The following is a 27,241-nucleotide window of genomic DNA, read 5'->3' as shown; positions in this document are numbered from 1 at the left end:
ATTTAGAATGTTAGTAATGTGATGTCAATGCTAGGAATGTGATGTAAGGTAAAATAAAGCAGTAAACTGTGACCTACTAGGGATCCCGGGAGGAGGGTGGGCGCATGAACATCTAGAGCACTACATCTCAGGAACAGATGCTTACAGGGTAAGTAACATACTCCATTCGAGGCACGTGTGGCAGTAGATACACATGCTTTGCATGGACTGTAAACCAGTCCCTCTCCCAAAGTGGTGGCTTGCCTGCGGCGGTTGCAGTTGTTTGACAGAGAGTACGAAGTACTGCTTGTCCAACGTTGGATTGTTGGCATGCAAAGACATCCACCAAGTAATGTTTTGTGAAGGTGTGTGGGGTGGATCATGTTCCTGCTTATCAAATGTCAGCAATGCAAAAGTTCCCTAAGAATGCCATAAAGGCTCCTATTCTAAGAGCTGAGAGAGCCCTAGGGGGGACTGGTAAAAGTCTTATAGCATTAGTGTAACAAGTTTAAATACATATGACTATACCTCTGGAAATTCAATTAATGGAAATTTGGTTTCCAGTATGAGGAGATGAGAAGGCAACAAATAATTGCTTAGTTTTCTGAAAAGTTTTTGTTCTGGCAATATAATACATTAAAGCTCTTTTAACATCAAGCGCATGGAGAGCTCTTTCTGCAACAGAATCAGGTTGTGGAAAGAAGACAAGTAGTTCGACTGATTGATTAATATGGAAAGGAGAGACTACTTTGGGAAGAAACTTGAGGTTTGTTCTAAGTACTAGCTACCTTGTCACTGTGGACTTGAAAGAATGGCTCTTCTGAGGTTAGGGCCTGAAGCTCACTGATACGTCTGAGTGAAGTGATAGCTATTAAAAATGCTACCTTCCAAGATAAATATTGAAGTTGGCAGGAATGCAGTGGCTCAAATGGAGACCCATTGAGCCTTTCTAGTACAATGTTGAGATTCCAAGCTGGCGCAGGTGGAAGTGTAGGGGTAATTACCCTTTTAAGTCCCTCAATGAACGCTTTAATGACTGGTATCTTAAATAAAGAAATATGTTGCCTTTTTTTGATAGGCTGCAATGGCAGCCAGTTGCAGGTGTATTGAAGTGTATGCTAAACCTTAGGTTTGAAAATGCAACAGGTAACAAATGATTGTCTGTACTTTTACTTGTATAAAGAGTTTACTTTTTGACGCAGGCAGTATAGCACAAATCATTTCCATTTGGCAGCGTGGCATTAACGAGTTGTAGGCCTAAGTGCTTCTTTAAGAATATCCATACATTGTTGTAATAGGTTTAGGTATCCAAATACTATGACCTAAGGAGTAAAATGGCAGGTTCATTTCCTTGGGATTGAGAGGTCTGATTTTGCCATGGTTCTCTGGGAGAAGGTCCAGGTTGAGGGGGAAGTTTCCCGTGGATAACGTGCAAGAGTTCCAGTAGAGTGGTGAACGTTGGCTGATGAGCCCAAGTTCGAGCTATGAGAATTAGGGTGAGGGATATCTGCCTTAGCTTTCTGACCCTAGATGGAAGTAGTAGGAGAGGTGGAAAAGCATAGGTATATATACCGGACAAGTTCTTCAATAGAGCATTACCCTTGGATTGCGGCAGTGGGAAACTGGATGAGACGTTTGGGCATTTTGCATTTATTAAGGTTGCAAACCGGCCTATTTGTGGAAACCCCCCACTTGTGAAAGTATGGTAGGAGGACTCTGGGGTGGACTTTCCATGCGTGGACTTGTTGCTGCGTCCTGCTGAGAAGGTTTGAAACTTGATTGCTTGTCCCTGGAGCGTGTTCTGCTAGGAGATTAATATTGGGATGTATTGATAAGCGCCTTATAGTCTGAGCTAGGCGCAATAATTGTAGGGAGTGAGCCCCCCTTCTTTCTGTAGATAGTACATAGTTCTCATTGTCTATTTGGATTAAGACAACCTTGTTTTTTTTAGTGAGGTATGAACGCTTTCAATGACAGGTGGAGAGCTTGATGGTCCAGGTAATTTATATGAAGACCCTGGTATTTGGAGTCCCATACACCATGACTTGTTACATGTTGAAGGTGAGCTCCACATCCTTTCAGTGAATCATCAACGGTAAGAATGGCTTGGGGAACTGGGTCTAAAAACAGCTGCCCTTTTGCTAGGTTCTGTGAGTTCAATCACCACAGAGAGTGATGTGCGAGACTGTCCACCATCACTACAGCATGAAGCTGACCTTGTGAGTGGTAATTAACGTGAGAGACACTCTTGCAGTGATCTCATTTGTTAACGTGAATGAGGGACTATTGCGATGCAAGATGCCATTATGCCTAAAAGGCGCATTGGTGTTCTGGCTGTAACTAGAAGGCGAGTTCGAAACTCATGGACTAGTGTTTTGTATTCTGGCTGTATGTGGGTAAGCTAACCCCCAACTGTGCATCGAGTATGGCCCCTAAATAAGTTTGTATTTGGGATGGTTGTAGGTGGGATTTTTGCAGGTTGATGTTAAACCCTAGTTGGTGTGATAGGATGATTCCTGGGTATGCTGGCTCCAAAGGTAAGAGCGGTTTGCTTTTATAAGCCAATCGTCCACATAAAGAAATACATTAATTTTTTCTCTGTACAGATGTGCTGCCAGTATTGCTAAGTATTTTGTGACTACCCATGGAGAGGTGGTGACTGCAAAGGGAAGCACTTTGAATTGATAGGGCCTTCCGTGGAAGGCATATTGCAGGTATTTGAGGTGCGAGGGATAGATTGGTATATGGAAGCAGGTTTCTTTTAGGTCTAATGCAGACATGAAGTTTTTCTTCTGTAGCAATGGTATAACTTCCTGAAGGGTGACCATGTGGAAATGTTCTTATAGGATGTAGTGATTTAGGGGACTGAGGTCAAGAATGGGTCAAAGTGAGCCGTCCTTTTTGGGAATGAGGAAGTTTTTTTTAATATACTCCTGTTCCCTGATGTTGAAGTTGGACAGGCTCTATGGCTCCTTTGAGTAAGAGGTCTGAAATCTCTTGTTTGACATTTTGTCCTTCTAAGGCGTTATAATTAGAGGTGTGGCAATGAGTTCCAGACAGTAGCCATGTTGGATAACATCCAACACCCTTTGATCTGTTGTAATGTTTTTCCATGCTGTGTAAACATTTTGAAGACATACCTCGACATGTGTTAGAAGGTCTGGGGGGAGAGGGGGGCCAAGGGGAGAATGAGTATCTCATTGTTTGTATTTGCGGTACAGGTAGCATTTCCGAAACCGCAGCCTCTGTAATTGTTGTCTGTATGAGCCACAGCAGAAGGTTATAGAGGTGGATGACTGTCCTCGGTTTTTGTAGGAGGACCCTGTGATGTCTGTAGATGCAGATCTGGCAGCCTGTTTGAAAGTTGATCGTCGAAAGGACCCAAGAAATGCGGGCGTTTGCAGGGTCCCCATAGATATTGCGACCGCTGTCTTTTTTTCAATTTTTTCAAGGGCCGAACAGTTGTTTCCGGTCAAAGGGAAGGTTCAGTATTGTTTGTTGTACCTCAGGTTTAAGACCTGAGAGATGAAGCCAAGCAAATCTAAGGAGGAGAAGGCTGGTATTAATGTCTCTCGCTGCAGTGTCTGCAGAATCTAGCACACACTTGAGGGAGTTATTAGCAATTAACTTCTCCTCATTGACTATTTCATAACCCATTTGTTGTACTCCTCTAGGAGGTGTTAAAAGAGCTTCTCCATTTCATCTCAGTAGGCCCCGACATATTGTGCTAAAGGGGCTTGGCTATAAGCAATTCTCCAATGTTTAACAGATTGGGCTGCAACTCGTTTTCCGGAGGTGTAAATAAGTTTTGACTCTGTCTGGGGAAGTGCATCTCCAGTTGTTTGTGAGTTAGCCCTTTTTCTTGCATTGGCTAATACCAAGGAGCTGGTCTTAACTGTCTTTTATTTTTTGTCAACCCTTGGTGTAATTATTCGTAATTTTACGGGGGTCTTTAAAAAGCTCATCTGGATGACGTAACACCCCTTTGAGAATTGGTAAATATTTGGTTCCTCGTAGAGCAGTAGTGAGGGTCTCGAAGAGGAAGTCATCCTCTATGGGGTCCTTATGTAGGGCTACCTTGTGGTATATTGCAGCCCTAGCTATTAAAACCTGATAAGCAGAAGCTACATGTGGAGGTGACTGTTGTGCAGGATAGAGGTCTGGATCTGTATCCCCTGGTGGCTCAAAGTCATTAGTGTTCCTGGGGTCCCCAGGCTGCGTGTCCTCGCCTGTATTATTGTTATTATCTAGTATGGGTGAATGTGGTGAGAAATCGTCTTCATCAGAATGTTTTGGTGAAGGTGGTGGAGTGGAGGGTACGGGTAGTGTTGTTGGAATTGGAGAGAAAGGGACAGAAATGTGTAAAGAGCTGGTGTCAAGGTCTTTTTTAGGTCAAACCTGGGCAGCGTGCATGCGCTGCGCTGCGAGGCATCCAGTATTGGAGTATGTAGTTGAAGGCCAGCCCACCCTCCGCCCATATTTGTCATTGGCTTGTGTCATTGTCCCTCATAAATGCTGGCTTCTGATGAATTAATTGGCTTGTTAGGCCCTCCTTAGTACCACCGTGTCTTCATTTGTAACCTCCTATGAACACTGGCCCTTTTACTTCGGTTGTTACGCATATGCTTTAATGAGAACCTGGGAGCACTATTTTCTTAATTGTCTTTCTTCTGCTAGCTGTTGCAGGCAGGACATGCTCGCTCTCTCTCTCTCTCCCACAACGCTTTGTATTTAAGCAGCATGGCCGCCTGAGCTGGGATAATGGCAGACGTTGTTTTCTTTTGTTCATTGTATTTTTGACAGTATTCCATGCCCGCTTTCACTTTCATAATAGATTGCTAACTGAGCTAAATATGTAAAGTGGTGGCTGCGGATTTTATTTTCGACTTTACAAAGATTGATTAAATGCTTTTTAACAGCACTGCATACCGCGCTTTCACTTTCATTGTATTGGTCTGTGCCCTCCGATACTGCTGCGTCCCCGGACTCACATGATACCCACTGACCCCGCCTCCACTAATCAGAAGCAGTGGTGCCACTGGTCACAAACGCCATAGCGGTCGGCAGCAGCAAAGTCACTAGCACAGGAAAAATCTAAATGCCTTTTAAATGCAGCATGTGCTCGTGAAGAAGCATTTCTTTAGCTTGTTTTTGATTGTTACTTTCTGCCGCAGCTTGCATTTATTGTCCTTGCCTTTATCTAGTGTTGAGCTTGTTTTGGTAGGACTTGAGCATGTTTGGGCACCTTTCCAGGGCCATTCCTGCTTGCTTTGGATTTTATGCCTGGCGGGGACACACAAAAAAGGTACGCACACAGTTTCTCGCAAATAATTGCTATTTAAAAAGAATTCAAGTTGATAGCTGTGTTGTATAATATGTGTGTATTGTGCACATTTGATGGCACTGGTGAAATTAGAAATTTGTTGACTTGCAATATTGATTGTTGTTTCACTTTTGATGTGAACATGGTTAGGTTAATGACCTCATTCAAAAGGGTGTTGGGTATTGGCAATGGAACTACTCACGGCAAGGCTGCAGGCGCGAGACACACGCTTCAAAGCAGTTTGGGAACCCCTAGTGCGGCACCTCTGCTCTGTAGAATATGCGCGATATATGCCCCCTAGACTCCGCGCGCTGCACCTCATCGAGGACGCAATTGTCCCTGCGGATCCTGCCAGACAACGCCCTTGAGTGCCGTACACTATGCAGTGACCAGCGCTAACGCGTACGCCCCCCCACTCTGCCCCCTGACACACTGTCCACAGCCACCATCCTCTCTCCCCTCTTTTCTCCCTGCTCTCGGGTTCCTCTGCCTCACCTACTTCCTCTCTTCCTACTTGCCACTCTGGCCTTCGTCTCGCTACAAGACAGTTGTGCCCGGTTAGGCTGTTTTTGACAGTTGGGCTAGTTGCCTGCCACCTACCTCCCATGCAAAGCGGACATATGCTCGCGTGTGATAAACTCCTGAGAAATTCACCCTTAAGCCGCACGGCCGGCTCTCCCAAGAGAGTTGTAGGCATGGCGCTGTGTTAAAGCTCCGACCCCGTCCAAGTTGGTACACAAGCACAAGAAATATTGCATACGCGGCCGGCCTCAACAGGAGGTTGTAGGCTCAACGCTGTGTTCAAAATAAATAAATATGGCCAGTTTGGGCCTTTGGGCCTGAACTAAAAAAAAAAGGGTGTTGTGTCTCCTCTTGGCAGGGTGATTACAGTGTGGTTGGAGTGAAGTATGAGGTGAAAGGGCCACCCATGCTGGAAACTTAACACTTACTCACTCCCTGTTATGTCACCTTTTCACATTCAGAGGCATTATTTCACAGTCATTAATGTGTGCATATCATTATCCGCCGTGTCACGGCCAGCTGCGCATACTGATGTGGAGACATGAGTAAACATTTTTCCATTGAAGTAAGGGACTATATTTCAGTCAAACAAGCCCCAGTCCTATCTTGCATATTCTTGTAGTGTTAGACGTCATATATCAAATAACAAATCCTAACAGTTTCATTAGCAGCTTTCTTTGGATTGTGGCAGATGCTTCTAGGGACTTTGGGCCAGACTTTAAAGCCTGGATTCCAAGCCCGGCTTCGCACTGGAGGTTGTGCCATTCTCGACAAATCTCTCAACCTCCTACATATTTAATGTTGCTACCTTCACCTCGCTATCCAGTCTTTTTCAACTTTTTGGCAGCAGGCAGTGGAAATGTCAAAAGGATGAAGGCTGTGGGTTGCTACTGCTCATTTAATCATGCAGATGCCAGTTGGCAGCTTGTGTGAAGAAGTACAGGAGCACTCAAGAGAAAATAAACACGCTTTTGCAATGCACTCGGTCTCGCATTTGCGAGATTTTGAGCCATTGGCATTGTAAATGACAATGCCTTTCATTTATGTGTTGAAAAAACTGCAATAATAAAAAACATTGTCAATTACAATACCAATAGGTCAAGGTTTAAAAACTGCGAGACTTATTGCATTGCAAATGCTTGTGTCTTTTGGGGAGGTAGTTGTGGAGCATCAATTGTCTTCGAAAGAATTGTCTTTTACACGGTTGAGGTGTTGCCGGTTGAAGACTAATCTTCGTTGTTCAGGGTTGTATTTGCAAAGTTTTTGGTTATAAGTGATGATGATGATGATGATGAGGACGATGATGATGATTATAGCCTTGTATAGCGCAACTTTGCCCGAAGGCGTCAAGGCGCTGAAGATTGAAAGAAAAGCGGAGTGTGATAAGAGCAGGAATCCCGGCTAGAGGGAGGCTTCCCTGAAGAGCCAGGTTTTCAAGGCCTTCCGGAACTGAGAATGAGAGGATTGATCCCTAAGTTCCACAGGAAGGGCGCTCCACATCCTAGGGACAAGGGAGAAGAAAGCCCTCCCGCCCCATCTTGTCTTCAGAGTTCTGGGAACAGCAAGAATGTTTTTGTTCGCTGAGCGAAGGACCCTACCGGGGGCATAGAGGGACACAAGGGAACTGATGTCTTCTGCCCCGAGCCCATGAAGGGCACGATGAGTGAGGCACAAGGCCTTGAAGTCAATCCTGGCTTGCATGGGGAGCCAGTGCAGATCTTTCCTAATGTCTGAGCCTGATGAACACCTAGGAGCGTCAACAACAAACCTTGCGGCAGCGTTTTGCACAATTTGGAGACGCTGGACAAGATGTTTGGTAATTCCCAAATAAAGTACATTACAATAGTCCAGGTGGGAGGCTATGAGGGCTACCGTGACCTGTTTACGGGCTTCGATTGACAGGTAATGTGCGATTTTCCTCAGGATTCGCAGAACACGCAGCAGGATGAGGCCGTCCTGCTGACCTGCTTGTCGAAGGAAAGCGATGAGTCAAAGATAACGCCCAGATTCCGAACGGACTGAGAGGGTGTGGGGCAGGCACCGAGAGCAGAGGGCCACCAGTCCGCAGACCAAGTCTCCAGCTTTCCTCCAAAAATGATCACCTCTGTTTTTCCCCCGTTAAGTTTGAGGTTGTTTCTTACCATCCACTCCGCGACTGCCGTCATATAGGCTTTAAAATTAAGGGCAGTGATGTCAGCGGTATGTGAGATGGAAACCATGATCTGGGTGTCGTCAGCGTAGGATACGACTTCCAGACCAAAGGATCTGAGAAGCCTGGCCAAAGGTGTTACATTTATATTGAAGAGCTTGGGGACTGCACAGGCTTGATAGGGGAGAGGTGGTCGCCCAACTTGACCCTTTGTTCGCGCTGAGTCAGAAAAGATGTTAAAATGCAAAGCGCCGGTCCGTCCACTCCTATTTCCCGCAGACTTCCAGCCAGAATGGCAGGGGACAGAGTGTCGAATGCGGCGGTGAGGTCGAGCAGGACCAGCAAGGTAGTCTGGCCACTGTCGACCTTCGCACAAATGTTATTAGCGACGACTGTCAGGGCGGACTCGGTGCTACGGGCTTTACGAAAACCGTGTTGAGACGGGTCATGAAGGGTGGCGTGATCTAAAAAGGCGCTCAGATGGATATTTAGGTGGGTTTCCAGTATTTTTGTGGGGTCAGGGAGCAGGGAGACGGGGCGAAAATTCTTAAGAATGCCAGGGTCTAACGTGGGTTTCTTAAGGAGGGGCTTAACGATGGCAAGTTTCCAGGGCTTCGGGTAGACTCCCTCAAGGATTGCCTGATTGATCACCTCTAGAAAGAGGGGAAGTAGGACATCCCTGCATTCCTTAAAATTTTTTTAGAGGGCAGGGGTCAAGAGGAGATCCTGCCTTCAGGTTGTCCAGAAGCAGATTAATTTGTTCTGAGGTAAGCAGGGGGAAGTTAGTAAAATAACCACCCTGCGGTGTAACGGAGGTAGCAGCTGGTGAAAAAGTCTCCAGGTCAGAGGGGGGCCCTAAATCATGATTAAGGGCTTCTAGGCATGAGTAAATGTTTGAGATTTTCTTATGGAAATAGGTGGAGATTTGATCACAAAGGTCCTGAGGTCTCAATAGGGTCAGGAGATTGAAGGGCACACAGAGAATCCACAATTTTAAATAGCTCCCGAGGGGAGCTAAGGGAGGTGGTGATCTTAGTGAAATGGTCAAGTCAAGCCGTTTGTGCATGGTTTCGAGAATCGGCTCCGGTAGTGTTTTCAAACCAAAGGTATAGCATTTCTGTGCCAGAAGATGTTTTGTTTTCGATGCCGGAGTCGTCGTAGCTGAAGTGCTGTGCTCTTTGTCCTTTGGGAACGAACCTAGTGTCTTATGAGTCAGCGTCGAATCAAATTTGGTAGAGGCACCTGCTGTTGGACAATGTTTCGGCACCAAGCCAAAGGGCAGGGCGTCCTAGTAGGTTATTCAGTGCGTGCCATGGTGGAGAAGTGTGGCTCAGGGGTTAGAGGCGGCAGACCTGGAGCTTGAGTTCGGCCCTGGACCAGGGTTCAATTCCCCGCCTCGGCGGGTGTTGGGCTCAAAATTCCACGGACTCGTTAATTCTCGCTCCGGTGCCTTCTCGACTCACGGGTTCACACTCTGCGACTCTGGGCAATAGCTTGCTTAATCTCCACAACGGCCCCTCGCGGTGGGATGCCTGGCTTTCACCTTGTGGATACCCTGCCAGGGTTATCTCACAGGGGAATACCAGGACGGGTTCCCTAAGCAAGCGCTGAGATGCCCCAGGGTAAGTTGTGCGCTATATAAGTTTCATTCATTTCATTTCATTTCATGGCTTTTGTGCAGTGGCAGCCAGTGAGCAGTTTTATCGGTCGATGCTGATTTTTTGGATCCAGAGGAGGGGCAGGCGTACTCACGGTCCAACGCTTCTTGGAATACCCCAGGATGACTGGAATTTGCTCGTCCTTCAACTCAGAATCTGTGGATGGATAGGGATTCCTCTAGAGCTGCTGAAGCTTCCTCTCCTTCTTATCAACCAAATATGCCAGGTGTGTCGTCATCTTGTCTGCGCTGCATCTCTCGTCACCTTGTGCACCAGTCCTGAAGAGTATTCTAAGATCGGAATGATCTACAGGCCTCACAGGTATTCACCCAATGTTCGGGCGAGAGATAAATTACAGACCAAATGCTGGTTGGTGTGTGTGCATTTGGAATGGCAAATCGAATATAAACGCAACAGAGTGCGTTCCATCTGCAGGTCATTTTCCAGTTATAGCTGTTAAAGTGGAAAAGGCACAGCCAGTCATGGCCCGTAGGCCATCAATGCGAGTTGAAGAACACAGCACTGTAAACTGTTCTTTTGCTCGGAACACAAGAATAAGTATGCGATCAAGACCGCACGGGTGGATCTCTCGACTCCTGACTCTCAGCGAGCGATCATGCGCTCCGCTCCTCTAGACAGATTCAGATGGCCAATGACACTGAGAAGGATGCTGGAACTGAGAGTGGACACTCTTCCTCAGGAGGGGAGGAGGTGGTGGGCCCCTCGATGCACTCCTTGGCGTGAACCCCCCGATTCCGAATCTTGAACAGGGGACTACAGGGATGACCGTGGCTTGGACTAAGACATGGTGGAGCAGGCAAGCTGGACGCACGCCCTCTTCTTTCTAATCTATCTCTGCTGTTCTTGACTTTCTACCTGTCTTTCTTTCCTTTCTTGCACTGACGTCTTTGACCTTGTATCTTTCTGGACTTTGTTTTGATGGTTCTGGGACTGCAGCAGGAGTTCGAGCTTGTGGTATAGGTTGGACGCGGAAGGGCGACAGACCTCTGCCTGCCTTAAAAGTCTACTACCCGACATATTGCCGGGGATGAGTCATGGGGGAGGGGGAGAGAGGGGGGGCTGCTTTTGTTTTCTGGTTGGGAATGTTTTGGGTTATGTTTTGTATAAGGTTTCTTTGGCTCACTGACCGCAGGATCGCACTGGTATGCACACATCACCCACCCCCCACCAGAGAGAAACTGGATACACATTACTCCATGGCCCCCGTGACAGTGGATGGAACCCCTGAGGGTGGGCTAGTGTGGTTGGCCCCTACAAGGTCATCACGTGGAGTTTGATTGGTCTGGAGGACAAGATTAAGAGAGGACTGGTGACGGCACATATTAAGCGATTACACCCGGATATAGTCCTCCTCCAGGAGACCCACCTTAAAGGGACGAAGTGCGGGTTTCTAGCAAGTGGAGCTTGTAAGGTACTGGAACAAGCGGGCTATACGACGGGCTCCCGGGGGGTAGCTATCTTGACAAAAAAATCCCCACCTTTCACGGTGACCCGGACCTGGACGGACCCACAGGGGAATTACGTAGGAGTGACTGGAACATGGGGGAGACAGAGGGTCACGATAGCCTCGATCTACGCTCCCCCGAAACGCCAAGCTAGGGCTCTCTCCGGACTGGCTGATCTCCTGCTGGACAAGCCAGGCATGTTACACATCATAGGTGGGGACTTTAATTAAGTTTTGTCCACCCCCATGGATCGCTCGGGGACACGCGGGGACGGCTCCCAGACTACGCCCATGGTCAGGGTTATGACCACACTAGGCCTGACAGACGTATGGCGACGGCTGCACCAGACTACAAGAAGCTACTCATATTACTTGGGGCGCATGGGGTACATTCCAGACTGGACTATGTCTTCCTCCCTAGACATGCCCTTGGGGCTGAAGACGAAGCGGAGTATCTGGCGAGGGGTCTCTCAGATCATTCGCCTCTTTTGGTTCGGCTGGGTGGGAGGCCTCGAGCAAGTGCTGGAGGTTGGAGACTGACGCCATGGGACTTACAGAATAATGAGATTGTTCAGGGCCTTATGGCTGACACGAAAGTGTACTTTGCAGAAAACGTGGGCTCGGTACAGTCTGGGGTGACAGTATGGGAGGCTTACAAGACTGTACTCCGCAATAGGCCCCAAAACCGAATATCCTGGGGGAAACGGAAATCCCAGGAGGAGCTTAATACCCTGGAAACCCACATTCTTGACTTAGAGCGGCGGTATTTGTCGGGGAGAGACCCTCAGGTGCTCCAGCGGCTGACGGATACCCATCAGCAGTACAAAGCCTTGGCGACGGATGAAGCCAAAGTGCAGGCTCTTGCGACCCTGCACAGGTTGTAGGACGTTGGGGACATGTCCGTCAAACTGTTGGCCTGGCTAAGTTGTAAGGAAAGGGACGCCTGGTGGATTGAAGGGGTGGTAGATGGTCAGGGTCAGCTACAGAAAGAAGATGCCCAGATTGTTCGGACGATTGCCACCTACTTCCGGGAGTTTGATGAAGCTAGGGAAATGCGTGGGTCAGAAGAAATCATGGACTACCTGCCTAACGTCCAAACCTCGGTCCTGACGGACGAGGACAAGGAGACCCTTGAAACTGACATAACGGCCACTGAAATTAGGGAGGCTTTAGCCAGGCTACGACCAGGGACGCCTCACCTCCTAGAGCTCTTTAAGGACGCGGCCCAGGATGGTCTCCTCCCATCGGACCTAAGGATGGCTACGATTGTACCTATATATAAACAGGGCACACCTCCTGAGGACTGCGCGTCATATAGACCAATCTCCCTCCTGAACATGGAGGCTAAGCTCTTGGCGACGGTCCTGGCCCTTCGTCTACGCCAGGTGATTTCAGGCCTGGTCCACCAGGACCAGACGGGATTCCTGCCAGACAGGGCGACTTGGCAAAAATTGACAAGAACACATAAGTGGCTCATGGAGGTGAAATAGAGAGAGGAACCACATCTGTTCCTCTCTCTGGACGCTGAAAAAACTTTCAACGCTGTACACTGGCCCGTTCTGGAGGAGACTATGGTCAAGTTCGGCTTCGGCCCCAACTTTAGGAAATGGGTGGGACTGCTATACGCAAACCCTAGAGCCCGGGTGCAAGACGTTGGCCTGATATATGATGCTCACTAGTTCTAGTGATCACCTTGTATCAGTCCAAACAACCCTTATGGTGATTGGTTGTAAGTCAACCTTACAGACCAACTATCCTAATGGTAGCATGGACAAAGCAGTCTTAGGCTAAAGTCTTTTGGCATGTGAAGCCAACTGTTTTACTACATATAACCCCTTGAATACCAAGTGAAAGGACACCACACAGGTTGTTATGAAAATAAACAAGATATTTATTAATAACAAACACCTCTGAACTCTTTATGAGATCAGAGGGCTAAGCACATGATAAGACTCTTAAGGAAAAATATGTTTAAGTTGCACAAATTACAAGGGTGCCCTAGGGGCACGTCAAAGCATATACTAAGTAAGGGGGTTGAGAAAGTCGATAGAAGGAATGGAGCTGTCCAGAGCCTGTAGGATCGCTGGGACTACACTACCCTAACCTTAGGTAAGTAATAGGAGGCCCACGGGACGTGTGTGCAGAGTGTGAACTCACACGCGAGATGCTTAACAAAGTCGATGGACAGTACATTTTACGAAAAAGGTGACTACGGACTGTTCTGACTAGTTAGGACTAAAACGACTGGAAATCTGGACACTAGGAGAGTTGATCTACCTTTGAGCACCGAAATGCTCTTGTTACCTCACCCACGGGCTGCGGGTGCATAGGTGTCAAAGTGTGTCGGGTGCTAGCACCTCCAAAGGCAGGAAATCCTTTGTCCAGGCCTCCCTCACTGGAAGAACTCCAAGCAGCAGGAGGTCAGACTCATGTCTGTGGTGGCAGCATCCATTTTGTGATGCTGAGGCTCTAGTTACCTTTAACCGGGGTTCACAGTTACATACATGTCGTGTCCCTCTAAAAGGGTGGAATGCTACCCCCGTCGTCAGAACTTTTAGTAGGATTATAATGCACTTAAGAGTATATGGTATAGCGTTATCATGGAAACAGCTAAAGGACTTGGGGCCCGATGTAGGTAATTCTAATTTACCACTTCTTAAATACTGAATCATACCAATTCGGTATTTAAGAAGTGGTAAATTAGAGGGGGGGAAATGTAGGTAAATCAGAATCGTTATTTACCGATTCTGTAAATACCGAATCGGTATCCCCCATTGATTCCTATGGGCCTTGAAGCCCATAGGAATCAATGTGGAATACCGAATCGGTATTTACCGATTCGGTAAATTCCGATTTTTGCAAGGGTGCAGGGGGTGTCACTTTGACACCCTCTGGCACCCCAATTCCGGACTTGTGTGCCATGTGGCACACAGACATGCCCTAAGGGCATGTCTGTGTTTCACATTGCACAGGTGTGCATGCACACCTGTATTCAGTATTTTACCACCCAGTAGGATTGGGTGGTAAAATACCGAATCTGACTGGCCTTTGGGACTCAGAAGAGTCCCACCTACATATGGAAGTTACCGAATCAGTAAAAATACCGATTCGGTAAATTTACCGAATCGGTAAAATAGGCCACCTACATCAGGAATGACCATTTACCGGTTGGTAACGGCCGAATTCGGCCGTTACCGGTCGGTAAATGGCCACCTACATCTGGCCCCTGGTTCCGAAAGCTGCAGACAGGCTCAGCTAATGCTAGAGCACTATCTCACATAATTCCAAGTACTCTGCCTCCAGGATTGTTAAGGTCTGCCATAGGAGTGACTTATAGGAGTATATGTGTCCATTTTAGGTTTAGATATAGGTATACTATATCTAAAGCAAAGGGTGATTACACCACCTTGCCCCCGCTGATTGATCAACCAGTTGTCACAGATTTGGATGGCCAGCTAGGGGTGGCATAATACATGCTGCAGCCCCTGGTAGGCCCTGGGTACCTAAGGTACACTGTACAGGGGCTGATAAGGTGACTCAGTATCCAATTAGATATGTACCTAAGGTACATGGAGTCCATTTTACAGAGAGAGCAGGAAGCCTGGGGTCCTGGATAGCAGGATCCCAGGCCAACTATGTCGAAAACCAGCAAAACTTCCTACATCGGGTGAAAGTGAACGGGATCCCATCTGAAGAATTCCCTATCAGGAGGGGGACACAACAAGGTTGCCCCTTGTCCCTGCTACTATACGCCCTCACCATTAAAGTAGTGGCCTGTGAGGTCCGGCAGACAGACAAGATACGGGGATTTCATATATCACAGGCCGACATACAGGAGGAAAAATTTCGCTATATGCGGATGATATTCTTCTGTATGTGTCCCAACCAACCACGACAGTCCCTGCACTGTTCAAGCTCCTGGCCCGGTATGGCTCCTTCTCGGGATACATGATAAACTGCCATAAATCGATACTGTATAGCCCAGTGAAGAGGGGGAGTGGCCCTCCAGATTACCCGGACAGGGTTCACATACCTGGGGGATCTATATGACAACGGACCGACACATCTCCTATCAAACTAACATCCAACGAGTGATGAGGAACTTTGCAGAGTATGCTCTTAGGTGGAAGGCCCTCCTTCTCACGATCTTAGGCTGGGTTACAATGTTTAAGATGATCATATTGCCCGGCTTCCTGTATGCCTTGCAGAACGAGTACTTCCCCCCTCCCCAGGCAGACGTTCAAGGTAATGAATGCAGAACTACGCTCATTGCTGTGGTTAGGGAAACAACCGAGAAGAACCCTAGACACATTACAGAGAAATCAGTACAATGGGGGGATTTCCTTACCAGATGCGGTGGCATATTACTGGGCTGAACACTTGGCACCGATCAATGACTGGCTTCACGCACCTGCAGACCACCCGCATATAGGCTAGAAAGAGACTCCATGGCACGCCGCACTAGTCTCCATTATCTGTATGGAGCGACGGGTAACGAATAGTTTCTTACCTGTCGGTGTAGTTTTGCAGCTTGAAGTTCTTTCTGGATAAACTATGCTGTGCATTATTCCACGGTCTAGTGGTTGGGTCCGGAAAAGTAGTCTTTTCTTTTTTTCTTTTTTTTTCCGTAGCCCAGGTGGGCGTCGACGTCCCAGCTTTTGGTGTTCTTCCGTGACGTTGGGACCCTTCCTGCGGAAGCTCCCACCCTTGGGCGCCATTTTCGGATTCTTTTTTTCCTCGTTTTGTGTTTTTGTGAATCCTTGGCAATGTTCAAGTAAGTTATTTAATCTGCTTTGTCGTTTAAGGTATCTGTTTCAGTATTGACCTTGTCTTTTACCACCTGATTCTCCAGCCTCATCTTTCTGGCGGTGATGGGTAGGTTCGCTAGTGAATGCAGAAAGATCTTCAAGCTGCAAAACTACACCGACAGGTAAGAAACTATTCGTTTTGCAGTGTGAATCTTTCTGGATTCACTATGCTGTGCATAGACTTTGTAGCGGTTTGTTACTTTTGTGGCGGCTGGGTGGAAGATGAGCGTTGGCTGTTGAATATATGTTGAAGCACTTTTTGGCCTACTTGTGCTTCCTTGTTCATTTGTATATCCATGCAGTAGTACTTAGTGAACGTGTGCACTGAAGCCCATGTTACCGCCATGCAAATGTCCGGAATTGGTGGGTTAGCCAGGAAGGCTATCGTAGCGTTCTTGTTCCTAGTTCAGGGGGCACGCGCCCCTCCGCAAGCTCTTGGTCTGCTTGTTTGTGGCAGAAGTGAATAGTTTGTGCGATCCATCGTGCGATGGTCCCCTTTGTTACTGGTCTACCCAGGAAACTGCTTGCGAAGAACACAAAGAACTGATTTGCCTTCCTGTGTTCCTTTGTTCTTTCTATGTAGTGCATTACTGCCCTTCTAGCGTCCAGAGTGTGGAGTGCCCTCTCTGCGCTTGTCGTTGGTTTTTGAAAGAAACTTGATATTTGAACTGTTTGGTTGATGTGAAACCTCAACACTACCTTTGGCATGAAGTGTGGGTCCGTTCTCATCACCAACCTATCATTGTGAATTTGGATGTAGGATTCTTGTAGCGTTAGCGCCTGTAGTTCGTTCACCCTTCGCAGGGAGGCGATAGCCACCAAGAAGTCTGTTTTCATTGTTAGCATTACAAAAGAGGGTGGTGATAGACGGAGCATCTGAATCAATCAAACACTCACACCCAGTCAAAAGATCTGGGTTTAATCCATCACCGTTCTTTAGCCCACTCTGCCACCCCAGTTCAGACATGGCTATATGCAAATCAGTCTGACCCTGTGCCTCATGCGAACAGTCCAGCCCGAACTGCCAAGCCATGCTATATGCAAATCAGTTGACCCTGTGCCTCATGGGAACAGTCCAGCCCGAACTGCCAAGCCATGTTAGCATTTGCAGGGAAGCCTTATGAATCGGTTCAAAAGGCGCCTTCATGAGCTCTGTCAAGACTAGATTAAGGTTCCATGCTGGTGGCGGCATCCTCTTAGGAGGCGCGATCCTTTTTGCCCCTTCCATGAATCTCTTTACTATCTGTGACGTAAAGAAATTCTTGCCAGTCTCTCCTCTTGTGTAGGCCACGATTGCTGCAAGGTGTACTCTCCGCGAGGATGAGCTTAGCTTTGCCTTCAGTAGGTGCGTGAGGTACCTTAACACTGTTGACTCCCTTGTCATCTTTCTGTGTAGCTTCTTCTTGCTGCACCATTGTATGAACCTTGTCCATTTTGCCAAATAGCACCTTCGTGTGCTAGGCCTCCTTGCTCCGCGCAGTACCCGAAGGGTGCTCTCCGGTAACCTCAGGTGCGCAAACTCTATGTCTTCAGGAGCCATGCTGCTAGGCTGAGGCTCTCTGGTTCTGGGTGTAGTACCACTCCGTTTTGCATGGACAGAAGGTCTTTTCTTCTCTCGAACTTGTGGGGTGCACCTTGTGCCATATCCATTATCTGTGAGTACCATGTCTGCCTGGCCCATTGTGGTGCCACCAGGATCAGAGTCATGTTGCTGGTCCTGCACTTGTTCAGCACTCGGGGTATCGGGGGAAAAGCGTAAGCAAATGTCCTCGACCAGCTTATCCATAAGGCATTCCCCAGGGAGCCTTCCCCTGGCTTTGGCATTTTGCATTCTGGTGCGTTAAAAATAGGTCTACAGTCGGTGTTCCCCACCTTCTGAATAGCCTTAGCGTTTCCTGTGCATTGAGCTCCCACTCGTGGGACGCCGATGTCTGTCTGCTGAGCCAGTCTGCCTCCACATTTTCTTTTCCTGGTAGGTGTATGGCTAGCAGGTCTATCTATAGGGGGATGGCCAATCTCCATATCTCCTACGCTAGGTTCGATAGCGGGGGAGATTGCGTTCCTCCCTGCTTGTTGATGTAGAACATCGTTGTCGTGTTGTCCGTCTGGATCAACACTCTCTTGCTGTACAATTTTTTCTGGAAGGCTTTCAGGGCGAGGAACACGGTCTTCAGCTCTAGGTAGTTGATGTGTTTGACCACATCCGCTGGAGTCCACAGACCCCCTCACCCTGAGCTTGCTCATGTGCGCTCCCCATCCTTTCTGGGATGCGTCTGTGTTGATGGTCAACGTTGGGGTCGGTGGTGTTAGAGGCTTTCCCTTTGTTACGTTCTCCATGTTCCACCACAACATCTCTTCCTACACTGTGTGCGTTACAACCACTAGATCTTCCCAACTCTCTGTTGCTTGTGACCATTGTTCTTGCAGCCATTCTTGGAATGGTCTCATGAGGAGGCGTACATTTGGTACTAGATGTATGCATGAGGCCATCATGCCCATGACTCGCTGTCCTCACTGTCAGAGCTCGCCCCTTCTGGTAGAGGCGCGTCTCCTTCAGTAGCGCCTGTGTCCTCTTGTCGCTGGGGAACACCTTGCTCTGTATGGTGTTGATCTGAGCCCCTAGGAAGTCTTTCACTTGCTCTGGTTCCATAGAGGATTTCCCCCAGTGAATGGAGAAACCCAGGTCCATCAAAGTCTTTGTCAAGCGCTGGGCATGTTCCTTGCATGTCCTGTGTGAATTTGCCTTTCTTAGCCAGTCGTCCAGGTAAGCGTATACATGGATCCCTTGCCTTCTCAGTGCGCTGCCACAGCTTCGAGGCATTTGGTGAAGACCCTTGATGCGGATTTTAGCCCGAACGCTAGGGCTGTGAACTGGTAGTGATGTTTGTTGATGGTAAATCTGAGCACATGCTTATGCCGCCTGTTCATCGGGATGTGCAGGTAGGCGTCTTTGAGGTCTATGGTGGCCATGAAATCTCCGTCCCCTATCTCGGGAATGACCTCCTATAGAGACGTCATTTTGAACTTTTGTGTCTTTATGTATTTGTTCAGGAACCTGAGGTCCAGGATGGGTCTTAGTGTTTCGTCCACTTTTGGTACCAGGAAGTAGGTGGAGTACACTCCCTTGTTCCTTTCTTGGTATGGTACTGGTTCGATGGCCTCCTTTTGGAGCAGTTCCTCCGCCTCCCTTTGAAGCAGTTCCAGTTCTTTTCCTGATTGCGCTCTCTTCTTTGGTCTTTTGTTTGGCGGTGTCCTTTCCAGTTCTATACAGTATCCGAACTGTATGACTTTCAGTATTCACTTGTCTGATGTTATCTTCTTCCACTCTCTGAAGAAGTGACTTAGCCTGCCCCCTACTGGTGTTACATGTTGCATGGTATTTGGTACGTGTAACCCTGTGTTGGTCCTCTTGTGCTCCACCCTGGGAGGCGTTGTGTGGGTGGGCACATACTGTGTGACTGTGTCACTTAGAGGTGCCTTGATGGCCTCCTCTTTTGTTCTGGCCACTTCTGTTACCTCTCCCGCCAAAGGAGTGGCCCCTTTGCTGGTGGTGCCAGGTTTGTTTTTGGTGTCCCTGCTGTGCCTGGTTATCTCCCTGGTTGGACTGCTGGAAGGTCTGGTGCGACGTTCCTGACTGGTTCCCCCCCCCATCTTCCGCTCGGTCTCCGTGAAGGGGTACCCCTCTTCATTCCTCTGAATTGCAAGGCCCCCATAGACCTTGCAGTGTCGTTTTCCATTTTGAGCTGGGTGAGTTTGTCATCCACCGGCGCTCCAACAGTGTCTCCCCATTGAATGGGGTGCTAAGAATGTTGTGCTGAACCTCTTGTTTGAAACCTGAGATCCTGAGCCAGGCTTGCCTTCTTTCCGTTATTCCCAACATCATCCGCCTGCTGGATGTGTCTGCTCCATCCAAGGCTGTTTTGAGGCAAGCGTTCGCTGCATTCTTCCCCTCCTCCACGAGGTGTGAGGCTCTATGTTGGTACTCTTGTGGGAGGTGCTTCGTCAGCTGCCCAATTTGTTCCAGGATTTGGTACTGGTGCCTATTCAGTAGGGCGTTTGAGTTCGCCATGTGCCAATACATTGCAGCATTCCTCTCTATCTTTCTCCCAGTCAGGTCCATCCTCCTGCTTTCCTTGTCTGGTGGTGGACCTGATGTCGTCGGCACATTTGCCCTCTTCCTTGCGGTCGCCGTGATAATGTAGTCCGCCACTGTCCCTCTGATGTACGGGGGAGTGTTTGTATTTCTTCTCCGTACTCGGCGTAACGGACCTGCATGTCGCCAGTTCCTTGAACGCCTCCTTCCCCTGAGCCATGACACTTTCAAGCATTGGGAGATACTGGCTCCTGGTCTGCGTGAGGAGTAGGGTCTCCAATAGGAAGTCAGACTTTTGTTTCTCTTCACCAAGTTTGACTCCAAACGCCGTTGCCACATTCTTGATCACCATATTGTACGCCCCAATGTCGTCTGGCGGCGAAGGCCTCGAAGGGTACATCTCTACACCCTTTTCTGGACTTTCAGTGTCGAGGTCCTGCCATTCCAGGTCCTGCGTCCCCGAGGATGCCGACCCGAGGATCGTCCTCTGGTCGTCGTCACCCTCCTCATCATAGTAGAAGTCTTCATCCTCTTGATGTTCTATAGTTTCGGGGCTTTTCTGCGGCTCTTCGGCCTCGAAATCCTACTCCTCTTCTTCTACCTCGACGATAACAGTCGGTGCTTTCGACGGAATCGTGAATTGTTTGAGTCGTTCGTAGAGCTCCTTTTCTTTGTAGGATGCTATCCATTTCTGTAGTTCGGCGCAGACGTCAAAACGGGCCTCTTTTCCTTTGTCGATGTCAAGGCGGCCTTCGGGGCCTTCTCTTTCAAAGTCGAACGTTCGTTTTCGGGGACGTGCTTCGACGACCTTGGCTTTTCGCCGGTCTTCGCCGCCTGGGAGTCCTTCTCGAAGGATCCGCTGGGCTCTCTGTCCTTGGATGCAGCTGCGGCCGACAAAGTTTTTGGCGCTAGTGCTCCCTTCGAGGACTTTGACTCAGTTTTTCGAGAGTCTGATTCAGACCTCCGCTGGTCTGTCGGGGCTTTTGGGGTCGACGGCTCTCCTACCTTTTGAGAAGTTTTCTTATCAGTCTCTGCGACAGGGCAGCCGTTGTCTTCTTCGTCGGTCGAGAGTCCCAGGTCTCGAAGGGGCGGTGGTTGGCCCTTCCCCTGTATGGTGTAGTTGGCCCTTCTCTGTCGCTCTCTGACGCGGAGAGCCTTCGGTGTGAAGGCAGAGCAAGCGTTGCAGTCCTTTCTCTTGTGGTCGACCGATAAGCAAAGGTTGCAAACCGGGTGCTGGTCCTTCTGCTGGCAGTTACGGCAGAATTTTAAAGGTGTTTTGTCCATTTCTCGCACTCAGATGGCCACCTGTATGCGCATTCTCCGTTGGACGTCAAAGTTCTCAAAGTTCTCCTTCTTTTTCGTCGTCCCGGCTTCTATATGTTCTTCCTCGTCGTCTTCTCAGTCTTTTCCTGCAAAATTTGACTCTTCGGCGTCTTTTCCCGTCCAAAACTCTGGAGCTTCTCAGGAACGATCCAGACCAAATGGCGGAAAAAATAATCTGAAGATGGCGCCCAAGGGTGGGAGATTCCGCAGGAAGCGTGCCGACGTCACGGAAGAACACCAAAAGATGGGACGTCGACGCCGACCTGAGCTATAGAAAAAACAAAACAAGAAAAGACTACAATTCCGGACCCAACCACTAGACCGCGGAATAATGCACAGCATAGTGAATCCAGAAAGATTCACGTTGCAAAAGAGGTTATTACTCCCGGCTGCGCAAATAACAATAGAGGTCTGGGACAGGGCAACAAAGATGATGGGGTGGTCACATAAACCTACCAAACAGACACCAATATGGACCTGCACCTGGTTAAAGGAGCTCCACAAACTCACAGGTTTTAGGAGATGGGACAATATCGGGATCTCCACGTTGGGGGACCTGGTAGCAAAGGGGAAATTTAAACCCTATGCAACCCTGGCGGCGGAATATGGACTGGGCCCTACTCAGTTCCTCAAACATGCGCAACTGCGCCATGCATATGGGGCTGAGAGGGCGCTCACCTCTCCATTGCCAGAATATGCCCCACTGGAGGGTTGTCTGTTGCAAGAACGGGTACCCAATAAGTTAGTATCACTGACGTACAAGACCCTGAATAATAACACACTGGACAGATTGGGGAAGCTGAGAGCAACATGGGAACAGGACCTGGGCGAGAGGGACATAATCGACTGGGAGGCAGCATTGATGCATCACAGAGAAGTCGCAATTAAATCCCGACTACGGCTCATACAATATAAGATACTGCACAGAGTGTATTACGATAGGGCCAAACTGCACGGCATGGGTCGCGCTGGGGACTCCTCCTGCCTCAGGTGTAGACACCCACAAGGGACCTTCTACCATATCATCTGGGACTGCCCTATATTCCACACCTACTGGACACAGATATTGGGGGAGATGAGTGGGGTGCTAGAGGTGGCGCTCCCATTGGACCCAAAAATTGTTTTACATGGGATAACTACAGATATAGATTTGAGCCGCCCACATTTAATCTTTGTGATGTTGGCCCTGGTGGTGGCAAAACGAGACGTAGCGCGAGCATGGGGAGCACCAGCGCCTTCCCAGGTGGGAGAATGGAGGAGGGGGATGGAAATGTACATGGCAGCTGAGTGGATCACCAACAAAGCTAGAGGTTGCCCCCGAAAATTTCAGTGTGGGGTAAATGGAGGAGGTACCATGGTCTCGATGGGTGTCTGGGACAGATTGATGCAGTAAGAGTCCTAAAGGATGAAGCTATCCTTCAAGCTGTCGGAAAACGGGCAGTGGGACCGAAATGCATGGCGAATTGTTGGGGGATAGCAGAGTACTGTAGAACTATGTACTGTATGAAGTGGCCGGTTATTGTGGAGTTGATGCTCATGATGTCATTCTTGTGGATGGTGGGTGGGGGGAGGGGGAGCTCCTGGGTGTGAGGTTAACTACCTGTGACTTGCCAACTGTGCTTATGTTGGTTGAAAATGCATATAAAAATATATATATTTTTTTAAACTATGCGATCGAGACAATACCCCCTAGAAAGGGATCTACTGGCGAACCGGAGCACGAGGGAGTACATCCTAACCTGTCGGCAGAACGAAACAATGTAACAATATAGTCTATGCCCATGCACAGTATTACCAAAAGAAGGAGTGTCACAGCCTCGCGATTCGAAAAACTTCTTCGAAAAAAACTACTTATAATCATCCAAGACCAACACTAGACGGTGGACTTAAGCAAAGCATGTGCATCTACAGCCACACATGCTTTGAACATATTTATACCCAAAAAGCACAAAACATATGTCAGAGAGCCAACCAACTGTAATCAAATATTCAGCAAGTATTGGCAGCCCTTTGCAAGCATTCATGGTTTGCACCCACATAGAAATTAACTTAGTAAGGCACTTTGCACATGACTAGTGAGAGTCCACAACAATCTGTTAAATCAGTGCTGGTGGCACTGTGCATGTAGCACAAAGGTACATTCAACAGCATTTAAAAATCTATCTAGGAACTGTGCCTTATTTACTCTACAAAGGGCAGTGGGAGAGGGGACCCCATGAACGGATTTGGATTTTTACTCTAAGCTTGATATTTGAAAAGGATGTTTGTCTTCCCAGTCATCCTTCCATCTCTCCACTCCTTGCCAATAGTTCATTTTTACTGCAGGATTTGATACGCTGCCTACTGTTACACCAATTACTAGCAAGAGAAAGTAGCCAACTCTACCCTACTGATGTCTCCCTTAAACTTACTTCAGCTAAGACAGGCACACCAAGACTCCAAACCACCAACTTCTAAAAAGCCAGAGCAGCTTTAACTTTCAGCCAAGTCAGTCTCTCTCCTTATTCAGACCAACCTAATAATAAAGTCAGACCAGGCCTCTCCTGTACACCTGCTACAAGTGAACACCAGTACATTAATAAAAGTTTGATGTCAATTGCGAGTGAGGGTTGCTGCTCACCACATACTTAAATCATAGCTAATTACCCTATAATGGTCTGTTAAATGGAGAACGTACATAACATCTCTACTCGCTCTGCAGCACTTCACTGCACAGTGAAGACCAAAATGGAGAACAATGAGGCAAGGTTAGATCAACTGTGATCTGCATGGAACAAGACTTAAGGATGGTCCTCAAAAAGGCCGCCCCACGGAGAAAAATGCTTTTTTTTAACCCACTCTGAAAGTTTTGCCAACCAACCTTTCATACATTCGTCTTTCTTACAACTAATACACATTTCACCACTAGAACATGCAAAACATTCCATATGTCATGCTCATTCTCCATCAGGTAATGTGTATTTCCCTTTAAGTAATGCAAATTTCTTCTGCAAGAGTCTGGTTTACCATACTGCAGGAATAAATGATCTGGGCAAAAAGAACATTTCCATGCATCAGAAGTACAGGTACCTGCGAATAGCAACTGTTAAGGCTTCTGATGAGCTCGCACATGGACAGATGACTTCAGGTCGTAATCCTCTGGCCTGGAACACGTTGAGAAATGCATCACATGAGGAAATGGACCCTACATTAAAGAGAACACAAAAGTAGAACATATTACTGACTTGCACCTTGTTTTGCCCCGAAAATATATAAGTAAATGTGAACCTGTTGGGGTTAATAGACAGATTATGAGCTTCAAAGACACAGAATGTGCATCCTTGAGTAAAGATCTGTACAACGGGTCTGAGTGAAGCTGTGGTGCACAAAGTGAGATGAATGGTAGACCATAGGTCTGTAATGTTTCTGATGCAGTGAGTCAAGGGCAGAGTAGGGAAAAGTTGCCATGCAAACTGAATGCTCGAGACCTGTGAATCTGCAGCAGGTGATTTCCTTGGAACCTGCCCTTCCACACACACTTCCCAAAATATAGGACAGAGAAGAACAGCATATCTGTTCACCGATCATGCAGACATCCTGGTTCATCCAATGAACCTACAATATGTTGGATGAAAGCAGATGAATGTACAGTCGTAGGAAAGCCCAATTTAGAAAATGAATTGGCTACGTTTACTTGGCAGGTCATACGTGAAAAGCTGGTTATTATTACCTCAAACATTTTATGATCTTCATCTCCTTTACCAAAAGCTGGACAGCAAGAAAAAAAGGACTGTCAAACTTGGATAGCCCATGATTATGTCAAATATCTTGAGCAACCGATTAGGGAAAATGCTCTTCTCTACACACACTCTTTGTTGTTGAGAAGACATTACTGGGCAATAATAGTAGTCTAATGAGGAGTGAGCAAGAGGTTTAGTAAACTGACCAGTAAAAACAGATCCTCAACTTATAGTAGGTGGTGAACTGAAATCTTTTGAGATTCTCTGTGAAGAATTTGATCTTCCTTTACATCAGGCTTCGAGATATTTACAACTTCAACATTCTCTGAAGAGATGTCTTGGCCTCACCCCTTGGACACTGCAAACTTCGCCGATTTTGACTTTTCTTTGCACTTGGGGCCGACATAAAGGTGTCATGTCAGGTTTATATAGATCTCTGATTAACCATTTATATTCGCAGCCACTTCTTGCTACTCTCCGTAATAAATGTCAGGAATGGTTTCATATCACCATAGATGAAGATACCTGGCCAGACATATTGGAAGCCCTGGATAAGGGCACTCGTGAAGCACGAATGAAGTTCTGTGTTTTTAAAACTTTACATGATTGGCATTGGACTCCCTTAAAGTTGCTACGAGCTGGATTATCATCGCATTCTAGGTGTTGGAGATGCTCTAAAGCTAATTGTGACCTCCTGCATATAATTTTTGAATGTCCTTTTATAAAACAATTTTGGCAGCAAATAGGATCTACACTACTAGAAACTATTCCTCTTTCACTCCGTTTCACAGCTGCCACTATTTTGCTACATGACTTTAGAAGTTTTCCTTCTATTTCACGACCTCAAAGTCGACTCTTACACACTGCACTTACTGCTGCTAAACTTTGTGTTTTAAGGCTGTGGCGATCACCTAGCCCTCCCTCCAAAGAGGACTGGATGGTTGCGATGATACAGACAGCATCCTATGAAAAGGTAATTTATAGGATACAAGACCAAGAACAAATATTCCAGCAGGTGTGGACCCCCTTTCTTTGCGATTCCTGAAATTCGAATTCTCTTTTCTTTCCCTCCCTATATATAGCTTTTTCCCTGCTCCTTTTTCCCCTTTCCCTCCTTTTTTCCTCTTCCTTAATATATTACAGGTGTATATAATTTGTCACATACTGATTTATATTTATTATATTGTTTTGTAACCTATGAAATTGTCTATCTTTGAACTCCAATAAAAAATTATGACAAAAAAATATTTAAAAAAACAGATCCATCAAGACAGCAAAGGAAGGAGCCCAAGTAAGCTGACTAGCTCACAAGCAGGGATATAATAGATGACAAGAACAGTCATGGAATCATCTGTCACATATGGAAAATGCAGTCACAATGACCAAAACGGACAACAGAAATAGCAGAGGTATAGCAGCGCATCAGAGTAGGACTTTATAAGCTAACCATGATAAGCGAGTGAAGGAGCAGGTTGCAACTTATAAAAGCAGGCATGGGAAACAAGCATTTGCAATGCAATAGGTCTCGCAATAGAAAAGTTTGAGCTTTTGGTGTGTAAAATGTAAAAAAATTATTATTTTTGTTTGTTTTTCAAAATATAAAAGTATTAATTTTGTTATTAGAAATGCCAATAGTTATAAAGTTAGCAAATGTTAAATCTATAGCATTAGTAAAGGTACATGTTTAGTTTTCCCCTGTCTTACATGTATTGACCTGACAAATCACAATGTTTTAACAAGAACAGAAGGGAAAACATTTAACATCTTTTTATGACATTTGTAATAAAGCTTGAAACATTGACAGAAAATATTTGAACCAGTTGTTGTTGAATGGTTACACAGATTGATGCTGTTGTAGCGCATAGTGATGTTGTGGTGCCCCTTAGTGATGCTGTAGTGGTGCTGAGTGGTGCTGTGGTGGAAGTGTGCACTGCCGGCTGGTGGTGTGTGTGCCTGGTGAAAGCGTGCACTGACGCTGGTGGTGTGTGCCTGGTGAAAGCGTGCACTGACGCTGGTGGTGTGTGTGCCTGGTGAAAGCGTGCACTGACGCTGGTGGTGTGTGCCTGGTGAAAGCGTGCACTGACGGCTGGTGGTGTGTCTGTGACTGGTGAAAGCGTGCACTGATGTGGTTGTGCGTGTGGTTGTATGTGTGGTAGTATGTTGTATGGCGGGCGTGAAACTTCAAGTGCGGCCGGCCGGCCG

At 47.3% G+C, this 27,241-nt stretch overlaps 1 protein-coding gene across 4 annotated transcripts in view; it reads right to left on the bottom strand.

The window, feature by feature from the left end:
• The window catches only part of DIP2A (DIP2 acetate--CoA ligase A), a 964,533-nt gene that overhangs the window by 348,948 nt on the left and 588,344 nt on the right, over positions 1-27,241 (bottom strand). For all 4 annotated transcript variants that reach the window (XM_086956246.1, XM_086956248.1, XM_086956245.1 and 1 more), the window contains one exon: positions 24,390-24,504. In XM_086956246.1, coding sequence (XP_086812372.1) covers positions 24,390-24,504 — 115 coding nt within the window. The remainder of the gene's footprint in view (positions 1-24,389; positions 24,505-27,241) is intronic.

The sequence above is a fragment of the Lissotriton vulgaris genome, chromosome 2_1, assembly GCF_964263255.1.
Source record: "Lissotriton vulgaris chromosome 2_1, aLisVul1.2, whole genome shotgun sequence".
In the NCBI taxonomy this organism is placed as follows: Eukaryota; Metazoa; Chordata; class Amphibia; order Caudata; family Salamandridae; genus Lissotriton; species Lissotriton vulgaris.
This window is presented reverse-complemented; position numbering and strand designations above follow the sequence as displayed.